This window comes from Saccostrea echinata, unplaced genomic scaffold (genome assembly GCF_033153115.1).
Source record: "Saccostrea echinata isolate AGI-Se365-2 ecotype Australia unplaced genomic scaffold, CSIRO_AGI_Sech_v1 ptg000002l, whole genome shotgun sequence".
Classification (NCBI taxonomy): domain Eukaryota; kingdom Metazoa; phylum Mollusca; class Bivalvia; order Ostreida; family Ostreidae; genus Saccostrea; species Saccostrea echinata.
Window position 1 is genome coordinate 2337189 of NW_026889751.1, and position 11436 is coordinate 2348624.

At 31.5% G+C, this 11436-nt stretch overlaps 1 protein-coding gene across 1 annotated transcript; it reads left to right on the forward strand.

Moving 5' to 3' along the window:
* The first annotated feature begins 3668 nt into the window (after positions 1 to 3668).
* On the forward strand, positions 3669 to 11159 carry LOC133178344 (homeobox protein unc-4 homolog). Its single transcript, XM_061313077.1, has 3 exons — positions 3669 to 4149; positions 4545 to 4720; positions 10095 to 11159. The coding sequence occupies exons 1-3, from the start codon at positions 3837 to 3839 to the stop codon at positions 10839 to 10841; spliced, it is 1236 nt and encodes a 411-aa protein (XP_061169061.1). The 5' UTR covers positions 3669 to 3836; the 3' UTR covers positions 10842 to 11159.
* The last annotated feature ends 277 nt before the right edge of the window (positions 11160 to 11436 follow it).

Genomic DNA, 11436 nt, shown 5'->3' on the forward strand with positions numbered 1-11436 from the left:
TACAAACTTTTTTAAAAGTCATGAAACTAACAACTAAATCTATGTTTATTTAAATAAATTCAATAAGTTTAGCAGTATATAGTTTCATTTTTCATTCAAAATTCTCAACAATGACATAAAAAGACACCCCCCCCCCAAAAAAAAAAAAAAATATTATTATTATTATATAGAATGATATGGATTATGACAAAAGAGGATAAATTTGAACTTTGTAGAAAGTTTACAATTCCTTAATATTTTAGAGATTTGATATATGCATCATTTACAATAAAAATAAGTTAAAAAATATATGCATGCATCTGTCCAAAAAGGTAAATAATAATAATAATAATAATAATAATAATAATAATGCTGATTAGAAAGATTTATTCTGTTAAATATTCTTGAGAAAATTACAATCTGCATAAGAGAGTGTTAAACAATGTTGGATTTGATATGTGAGAAAATAAAGGTGATTTGATACTTTAGCAATTCAATTGTAATTTTTGCTATCCGTTATTTTGCCCATCAATAATTACAAATAAGATCATTTGCTTTAATGATGCGATGATGTATTTCTCTGAGTCAAGCGTATTACGTATTATGTTTTCAAAAACTTTGATAAACAATTTCTTGGATATTTTATCACTTCGAATCTATGAAATTTTGTTTCTTGCACTTTATTATGGCTACAATTGAAAATGATTAGTATTTTAAAAGTTCTCACAACTTTTTAGTTTCATTTCTCCGTTACAATTGCCATAAATTGTACAACTGTCTTAAAGTTAAAAAAAAAAGACAGGTGAAATTCATTATATATGGTAAACAGCTATCATCTCTTAATGTATATTTTGGAAGGGTTAAGTAAGATTGTAAAAACAATTTTTGGCATAGGGTTACCACATACACACACTCACACAAAAATAGATTTGACTAAAAGAGGCAAATCTAGATTTACGACTTATTGTGGTTTGTTGTTTGATAGGGTATGTACTATGTAAGCTTAAATAAGAAATATGTACTTACATTTTTAATTTTTTTTTTTAATCATTCAGATTTGTGGAGGTAAGTAAATTTGCTGATAAAAATAGAAAAAAAAATGGTTTTTAATACCATTTATTCCTAAAAATTGATTGGGTTAAATGTGAAGTATGAGAATTCTCAAGATATTCTTAGAATTGTTGACTCATATTACATGTACCAAAAATACCATAGCTTACCCTTCCCTATTCCAAACGAAGTAGGATATTGATAATGAATCTAACTATCATTTCAAAAATTTTAATTACAATTTTATTCATCAGTTATGTATTCTAAGAGCAGTTGTTAGCTGAAGGATTATTGAGGAGTTCCCCGTAAATATGATCAAACAGAAAAAAAATGTCCCTAGAGAAAATAGTTATTTACAATAACTTTGTAAATATCAACCTTTCGTAAATCTTTTTTTTTTTCTTAATTATTATCTAACACTAAAACAATGAAATGTAGATAATAATTATACATTCAGAGCAACTTCCATAATAAAATCGCGGAAAGGATATAATAAGAAAAACATTAAAAAAAAAAAAAAAGAAGATAATTTGTAGTGTTAACAATAAAAGATGCAATGATTTCTTGAAAATAGATATCGAAATTTAATGTCTATAGCTTCCCCAGGAAATAGAACTTCTATTGTTTGAATTTAGCATTATCTCTCGCATTTGCTTGACTATTTAAAAAAGCCCTAGTCCAAAAAAATCTAATATCCTGGTTAACAATTATTTCTCCAGCAAATTTCAAAAGTTTGTAGGGAAGCAATATTTCGGTTTTTCTGACTTTGATTTCGAGAGCTAATTATTTGTTTTAAATTCAAGTAGGATTGAGACATTATCGTTTGCGTTATGATAGTATTTTTATTGATATCGCAATTAATTTCAGATAATATGGGTTATGAAATGGAAAGCATAAATTGTATATCAAAAGAAAAGGATGAACAGGGATCTTTTCGACATGGTTCCTAATTTGTTTTGTAGCAGATCAAAAGGGTCTGCAGAATATTAACGTATGTAGAGAAAGTTAATGAAACATGTAATTTCACAGGCCCGTATGCGATTAGCCATTCAATACCCTAAAGCCAACAACGACCTGTTCAAGTGTCATATTGTTTCACACTTCATTTGATTTGATTGTCCACTTTCTTAATTTATCTAAAAGATTACATTATTGATGAAATATTGCGCAAATCACCCGATAGAATGTGTTGAAACGTGGACTCATATTTTGGTCCGCATTTTTAGCCATTTTACAATCCTTTTAACTTGTGTTTTATTTGACTAAACGAATGTTCTATAATTTTGCAATATACAGAGAGAGAAATTTACACAATACTTAATCAATTTTATTAATTATGATTTCTATAGCAATAAACGCCAAATATCAATCGATCTACTTAAAAACAAAAGTAATTTGATTAAATATTTATATGCTATCTATATCAAATCATTTTCCTATGAATGTTTTCAAATGAAGATGAAATTTTAATGGATTTTTATTTGATTAGGAATCTTTAAAACACTGACAACAATTAGAGAAATCTTTTCACAGTGAAAGGTAGGAACCGTGTCAATACCAATCATTTAATGTGGCAATAGCTATGCATTTCACACTCATTTATTTTCATCCGTCATCAAATAATTCTAATATCATGGTAAATATATATTACTTCATGCCATTATCTAAAGAGCAAGATTCCGAATAATCGTTTCTTACAACCAGTATGTGAGCAAATTCAGCGCCGGAAAGACATCACCACGAGGACCAGGACCGACGTATGACCATGTTTACTTAAATTTGTGTGATCAAAAGGACCCAATAATTGAGCTACACTTCAATGTCCTCTAATTGAACCACTAGCTACCCACTTACAATGCTTGAGACTGACAAGCCTCTCGCCCAATGCTTTTAAAAAGAAACTTTTCTATTGTTTCTGAATTTTTTCTAATTTCAAAGGTGTATCAAATTCACTTTGGGCATTTTTTTTAATATAATTTTATCTACACGCGTCAAAGCAGTACACCTATGAACCGTTATAAGGGAAAATAAATTCCAGACAATGTAAAGATCAGATGAGATGTAGAATTAATCCTATCACCTGGGATGTGCTTTCTATCAACTTTTGCCCACTGGGAAAAAACACACCACGGTGTTTAACAAGCGTTGGCCTTTTCCCCTTATCTGTGAGATTTTACCATAAAACCGACGTAGGTTTCCATTGCCTTCTACAAATATTTAATTATATCGCCCTTAGAAAATTATAACTGATTTCTATTTAGATAGTCTTACTTTGCTTTCAGCAGGAATACACACTAATCGAATTTACTAAATATTTTGGATGTTTTCAGAGATAAAATACTTTTAAAAAAACTTGAAATAAAAAAGAAAACAATATTAAAAATAATTTTTTATTTAAACTGCACTATGAAAAATATATCATTTTGCGGTCATAGTTGCACAGGTTGAAAAATGTATAAATATTTTAAAACTATGAAAAACAATATTTTTAATCTATTTATACGGTCATTTAATGAAACCTTTATATATATCGTGTGCTATACTATTAGCTTTATGTTTAATTCGCTGTCAATCAATCAATCCACTCGATCGACTTTGATTTTACTACAATGTAAAAGGACGGCTAGAGGACATGCCGAGACGATGTGCATATGTAATATACTGATCAACTTTCCCTCCCACTTCACTTAGAAATCAAGGAGCTGCAATCTGATTGGCTGTCGGCAAATCTCATTATTCATTACGGGCCGACTGTATAATGTCACCAACACCAGTTAACTATCAATATAGTGTTGAGGTGTTAGGATATGTTATATTGTTGTGAACGAAGTGGAAACGGTCAAAGAAACATGAGTGCTGGACCTCTGGGTATGCTGGATGCTCGATATGCCCACGGGTACGGGCTACTATCTACTCTCTCCGGGTATGCAGCGCATTTTGGGGGTCCGTTTGCATCCCTGGGATTCGGAAATCCGTATGGAATTGACTTTGGTTCTCATTCTGGGGGACACGGAGCCTACATAGAGGGGCTGATGTCAGCATCCTCCCCCACCTCTAGAAATTCTAATTCCTCTCTTCCATTAGGAAGTCCCTCCACAAAAAGTTCAGTGAAATCCCCAGGTAAGTTTATCAAAAGCATGATAAAATTATAAAATAATATCCAAAAAAAAAAAATTACTTTTACGTGTTTGTATTTCCTACAGATAAAATGTGGCATTTCCCCAAATCTCAAAATAACGGTGGTATTAAAAAATTACATTATAATTATGCAGAAACAATGATTGACATTTATGTTCTGAAACATTCTATCTTCAGCATGTCACTTGTAAATCATCACGTTAATTTTTAACCTTTCAAATTGAAATAAATTTTCAAGCATGATACAAGCAAAATTAAAGTGCTGCAGAACTAAAAAATACAACACATTATTTCTTAAATGTTTTCATAATTTTTCATGTCAAAACTAATGAAAGGAGAATAATTTTTATAAAGTAAATTATTTTTTATTACTTTAGACTCAAGTGATGATGACCGAGAAAGTGCTGCAGCAAAACGTCGTCGAACAAGGACAAATTTCACAGGCTGGCAACTGGAGGAGCTAGAACGAGCCTTCCAGGACAGCCACTACCCCGACGTGTTCATGAGGGAGGCACTGGCTCTGAGACTGGACCTGGTCGAGTCCCGAGTGCAGGTGCGTGTTTTGATTTGCACTCACTGTAAAAATAGAGTAACATAAAAGCATCTGTTCAAATTTTTAAAATTAGTATGTATCCTGCTGATTTATAAAATAAATAAATAATAATAGTTACATAATAACATAATGTTTTGAAGATATTCGAAGTACTAGATTTTGATTTGAAAATTACTTGAAATGGAGCCATATACTTAAGACGAAACAATTCTCTTATCTGCAAAATAAAAATATATTGGAATATTTCGTTTGCCTCGTGGAATCTGCTTTCAAGCATGTTTCTTTCAGTTGGTTAGTTTTAATTAAGAAATTTAATAAGTTTATAAGTCTCGTATTAAAATAAAATTATCTTTAAAAAAAATTAATTGTTCTAAAAATAATAAATATTTTGATAAACACGAATGTGCAACACAAAGGAAAAGTTTTACCCAATCAGTTATCATTATTTATACTCATTTTCAAATCTTCTTGAGAATTTTAAAATATTTACACCCTGATAGCTATACCTCTGATGGAGGCGTAAGGTTTGGAAAACTGGCGTGGATAATAGGGCCTGGCCTCGTAGATCAAAGCTGGTTATAGCAACCAATTTTCTTCAAAAATCAACTAAAAGCTATAATTTGGAATTTTACTCTAAAAGGTTATTTCTTCAGTTTCTTTTAATATTAAATTTCAGTTTTCAAAACAAAATCAGCAGATATATCAAAATGTATATTTTTCAGCTTTAATTTTCATTTAGATTTATTTTTTTCTATCTGAGGTATAAAAAAATCGGTGAATTTATCAAGATGTCGATATAGTTTTTTTTTCTTTTTTTAAAACATGCTTTTGTCGCTAAACAGCTAATAATCAGCGTTCCAAAAACTGCATTTATGTGGACTTACGAAAATTATTCAAAGTATCATAGAAAAAATAATAATTCGTTTTTTGGTATCAATGTCACCATGTACTTTTTGTAAGTGACACGGGACGGTCCAGACTCGTAAAACAATGACCAATAAAACGAGGAAAGTATTTAATCAGTCACAGGCAAATTAATTAGGATAGTAAAGGATCAATCAGGGAACAATATCATCTTCATGGAATAACACATACATAAGGGCGCTTGGAATGCAAAAATATATCCTTTTTATCGCCGCTATGACAGATTACTGCAATAAAGAAAGGTTTTCAATTGATCTATCCATTTCATCAATGTCCTAACCAATAATTGATACATATTTTTTATTGATCATATTATGACCAGGGGATAGTCATAGATAATGTGTTCAATGATAGAAAATCATGTATGTCTTCGCGGTTCTTCTTGAAGTGTTGAGCGGTGCGCGGCGAACGCGACACGGTACATGTAAAAATTCACACTCTGTGCGATTTATTGACACAGACTGGTGTGAAATTAAGACGGTATCCATACAGGTTTCTCTACATGCACCTCCGGCTTAAAAATGATAAATATTTTTTTGTAATGTTACATAATATATCTCAAAGAAAGCAATGTACAAGTATTGTTCCAATAATTGATACAATATATTTTGATTGAGTGATTTAGAGAAAAGGATGTACATTGTTATGATTAATAAAAATTTATTTTCAGAATTTAAGTAGAATGGAATAAGAAATCTATGAAGGAATGAAAAAATGAAACAAAGAGATAGAAAAACAGTTAAAATTAATGTGGCCAAAAAAACAAAAACAAAACATAATTTGCCATTGACATGTTTCGTTGTTTCTAAATATATTCTAATTTATGTAAATTATTTAATTGATACGCTTAATTAAGTCTTATTGACAGGACCAAAACCACAATAAAAAGAAATGTATCGGATCTCATACCGATCTATTTGTGTCAATAAATATTACAAACAATTCATTTATATAAGGTTGTCTTTTCCCTTTTTTCTTCGCTACGTCTAATTCCGACGATAATAATCTATTTGTTTTCTGATCGTTTCCTCTATTTTATCATCTTTTTGTGGAAAGGAAATTGTTATGTCTGTAGAGATGCAATTTTCCGAAAAATCCCCCTCGAATTTCCTCGGTACTTTGCTTCTCTCCGGAAACAAATTTTGGAGGTTGATTGAAACAATTCTCGACAGGAAGAGTATCGAAAACGAGGCGACGCCGAAAAAGGGCATCAAATTCTTGTAAAATAATTGAACCACAAATGAAGCTGTCGAGATTGTTGGCGAAGACCAATCGCTACATAGCACTCCTTTATCTCCAATCTCTTTCTTTTGTTTCCATAGTCTTGGTTTAGATATGGGTGACTAATCGCTGCGTTAACTAAAAGTGTTAAAACGGGTGTTTGACAATTAACGCTCATTAAGATTATGTCAAATATTGAAGAACTTGGTACTATTCGCCAAATTTTTTCTACTTTTCTCACCCAAATGGAAAATAACTTGTCAGTGGGTCTTTGTTTTTTTAAGTTCGTCAGTTCGATTCGGTCATTGCCCCTGAAAGCTCTAAATTAATTTTGAAATATTTTTTTATGCAATGAACATATCTCTATTATTTCGACATTATGTTTTATAAAATGAAGACTTTTTATCCTTTTTTTCTATTGAGATTTAACAACCGACCACTGTCACCCGAAAATCGTAATATAACTATCCAAACCCAATTTTATTTATTTGTTTTTCAATTCATATTTTTAGTCCAATTGTAATTTTCGGCGTTTCTTTTTCATTAAGCACACAATAAGCTAAACCTCCTTGAAAATAAAGCATTCTTTCCTCCTTTCCTCTATAGTATTTGCGCACATGATTTTAAGGAGCAATGTTGGGGTTAATCTGTTTGTTCGCGTTCACACCAGAAGCCTCGGTGGTTCTTTGAACAGTGCCCGCACCGGTGCGGTCTTGTCACATTACCTGCTATTTGTTCTGCCGTATCAACGATGGTCAAAGAGCTTAGCATCGTAATGGCTTTTATGGGATAATGAAGATTTATAAATTATGTTTGAATTTATTCTATTTACCTTTTACTGACGCCTGCCTCTGTTTGATTTTCTTTTCTTTGAACAATAAAACACCACGCGACAAAAATAAGCTAAAATAATTGATACAAATCGTTTTAATTGGGAAAAATTGAATGTTTATTTATTAAAAAAATTGAACTATTTGCTTGTGAGATTTTCTTCGCATTTTAAATGTATATAAATTTATTTTTGAGATTCATTTGTAATTTTATCATTAAAAGTTTAATTCGATAATCAAATTTTGGAAAATTTCTGTCTATTCAATGGAAAAGGAAATACGAAGACTAGACGTTTAATATTTAACCAAATCCAGTCTCTAATGAGCAAGAGATAGATGAGCAAATGTTTTTTCTTAATAAGAATCTACAAAAACTTGTGAAAATGTAATTCTATCCATTCTTTATTGATAAAATTGCCACATCCTCTCTATTACAGAGGTCTTTGGGAGAAATTGTATAAATTTCCGGTTTATTTCTGAAACTTTCCCAATTAATATTAAATCACCTAATAAAAATAAGCAGCAATGCACAAACATAGAGAACGTTTTTAGAATATTGATAAGATACAATTTTAAATTAAAATGCAACATATAGTGGGTGATAAGTCGTATGTTAATGAATAGCAAAATTTAAAACTTCCGACATTTTTTTTAACAACAAAGAATTTTTGGGCTATTGATATGCATAACCTCTTTTTTTATTAAAAGAATACACTGTTTGACATGAAGTCAAAAATTTGAAAGAAAGCGGAACTTGATGACTAAATCAAAATAAAGAATCTAAAAATAATACTTAGGACGACACGCCTATTCAAAATAAATAAAACTTTAAAATTTGTCCACAGTCAATCGGGTGCGTATGAATTTCAGATGGAATAAACGTTAACGTCTTAATAAGATAACCAAATATGTAATAAAAGCGTCTTAAACTTCATGAATTACCATATAATCTGACAAATAAATACCTTTACCTCGTTAACAACATACAAATTACTTGATAAAGTAAATAATACGTCTTGGACGTCCCATAAATCACACAATAATTGGCCATCTCCCCAGACCATGTGGTACTAGGACGGGTAGTCTGTAGTTTTCCGGATAAGCTTGACAAGGCATAGGCTGCATGCTGTTTAAGTTTTTGGTTTAAACCCATAATTTCCCGACACAACATCTGCCCAGATGTGGACTTAATTCAATTAAATTTCGGCATGAACAGAATGAATATACCTCTAAAAGATTTTAGGTTACACATCGCAGCACTGCGTCTTATGTTGATGAAAACGATTAAGGGCTGCATTTAAAGCTGTATATTCTTACTAAATTAAACAGCGTTTATGACAACAACACTATCACAATCGCAACACAGTATATAGCTTTTTTCTTTTAAAAATCTCTAATATTACCCCAAACATAATTCACAGTTTAAAGGTTCATAAAACATGATCTCTTAGTATTATTTGCATTTATACTTATATGAAAGTAATGATGGAATGTTTTTAAATATCACTTTATAGTGGATAAATATGGTTGGCTTTTCCTTTTAAAAATTTAGGTCTCCATTTTGATGAAATTCGATTACAAACCTTATAAATTATTAAAAATGACAGAGGAAAAAAATAATAGTTGAAAATTGTTAAATTGAAAAGTGAAATTCCTGTCACCTTTAGGAAAATCAAATTTGTCGACGATTGGAAACGAATGATTGTAGTCACTTTGTCATGAGCATGGTTAAGCTCCCCCACACACGCAAGCACTCACCAGCACGGTGACATGGAAGGCTGCGCGCATATCCACTCAATACGTGTTGGCTGCGAACTTTCTATCAATATATGATCTACAGTATCATTAGTGCTATCATTATGCTTCATTTAAATTTTATTTCCTCGGAGAGACATTTACACTGAAAAAATGAGGCAAATTGAAAGAATATTTCAGTGAAATTACTGCTAATTACTTTTAACACAAAGTGCCGACCCAAAGCTACATAGGAAATTTAAGTGTTTCAAAGCATACTCTGTTGTTGAATTGCGAGAGAAAGAATTTACTAGGACTGATAAAACATCTAAACCACTACCCATTCAATCGACCATGATTATCCTATGCCATAAAGATAAAAAGGGATCAACTTGAAAATACTTGTCTACGAACTTTACATTTTGATAAAATGCCTGCTTGACAATTTAATTAAATGTTTTGTGTATTCTCTAAAAAAATATGAAAATTGAATTATCAATTTTTTGACACCTTTGTGTACAAGAAGCTAATTTCGCACAAAGAAAAGGAATTATGTATTATATAGTTCATTCTTTTTTGACATTTGTGTCATTTAAGTCTAAGTTTGATTAATTTAATATATATACAGAGTGAGTGTAATTTAGTTTTCTTTCTTTTTTCGGTAGGTTTGGTTTCAAAACAGAAGAGCCAAATGGAGAAAGAAGGAGAACACAAAGAAAGGACCCGGACGCCCTGCACACAATGCTCATCCCCAAACCTGCAGCGGCGAACCAATGGACCCCGATGAAATAAACCGCAGAGAGCAAGAAAAATTAGAGCGCAAGAAAAGGAAACAAGAAGAGAGACTCCGAAAGCTTGAAGAAAGAAGAAAACAAATGCAAGATCAAAAACAAGGTCCTTTCAACAGACTCTCAGAATCGGAAACTCCTCAGTCAAAAACCGAAGTGTCTAATACGTCCATTTCAAGTTGCAATGACAATTCAGAAGTTTCTAACCGCGAAAACATCGTACATGACGACGACGACGACGATGAGGAAGACCAAATTTCAGACCAGGAAAACAGAAAATGTTCATTTAGCATAGACAGTCTTTTAGAAGCTTCAAAAGTTCCTCGTGGCAGAAGACCCAACTCAAAATATCCCCGTGTTCAGGCAAGCAAATCAGTTAATGCTCTTGGTTTGGGCATGATGCCTTTGTTTCCAATTACACAGCCGGTTGGATTTATCGTGGAACAAAGATCGCATGGCTCTTTATCTGATGATGAAATGTCAATTAATTCTGACGACGAATCAGTACATGAAAATAACTCCTCAAATGAAGACAGTCATATCAACGTGGAACAATTTAGTGATGCTGAGGAAGAAGTGGAAAAATCACCACGACATTGTAGCAATTCTGACCCCTGCTCATAGCATCAGCTACTCAATACAATGTGTATTAACTTGTAATTTCTTTCCATTTATCTGACTACAATAGAGGAAACGAGTTACCGATTCACTCTCATGATAAAATATCAATTGTATCAATTATCATAACATTTGACTACATTTCCAGCCTCTTGCTTCTGGAGGGCTAGTGCAATGCTTTGATTGTAAGTGGCTTTTGTATAGAATATTGCGATAATGTTACGCATCGTGTAACCCAGAACTTATTTAATTTCCTTGAAATAGATGAGGAAACATTATTTATGTTCATATGAATGTTAACATTAAAACAATTAAGTGCATTTATCATTTGTTTCTTTCATGTTGTAGTATCCCATTCCTTAAACAGTTTAGAGAAAGCAAGAATAATTCTTGTTAATAGTTTTAAAAATAGCGTTATAAATAGCAATTACTATAGATCTGCTACATATGTAGCATATTCCATGATGTCGAAATGATCATGGATAGCCTGCCACTGCATTTATAGTGCTACAAACGCTACTAGTAGACTTTGGATTCATAATGAAGGAGTGCAATATGTAAGCAAAATGACAATTTGTAAAGATAATTAGTTGAAAATGAA

Bases quoted from the DNA above. Each gene is read 5' to 3' on its own strand.
- LOC133178344 (XM_061313077.1), top strand. From the start codon at position 3,837: ATGTTATATTGTTGTGAACGAAGTGGAAACGGTCAAAGAAACATGAGT. The intron at 4,150-4,544 runs GTAAGTTTATCA...TTATTACTTTAG, and splicing joins AAGTTCAGTGAAATCCCCAG to ACTCAAGTGATGATGACCGA. The intron at 4,721-10,094 runs GTGCGTGTTTTG...TTTTTTCGGTAG, and splicing joins TGGTCGAGTCCCGAGTGCAG to GTTTGGTTTCAAAACAGAAG.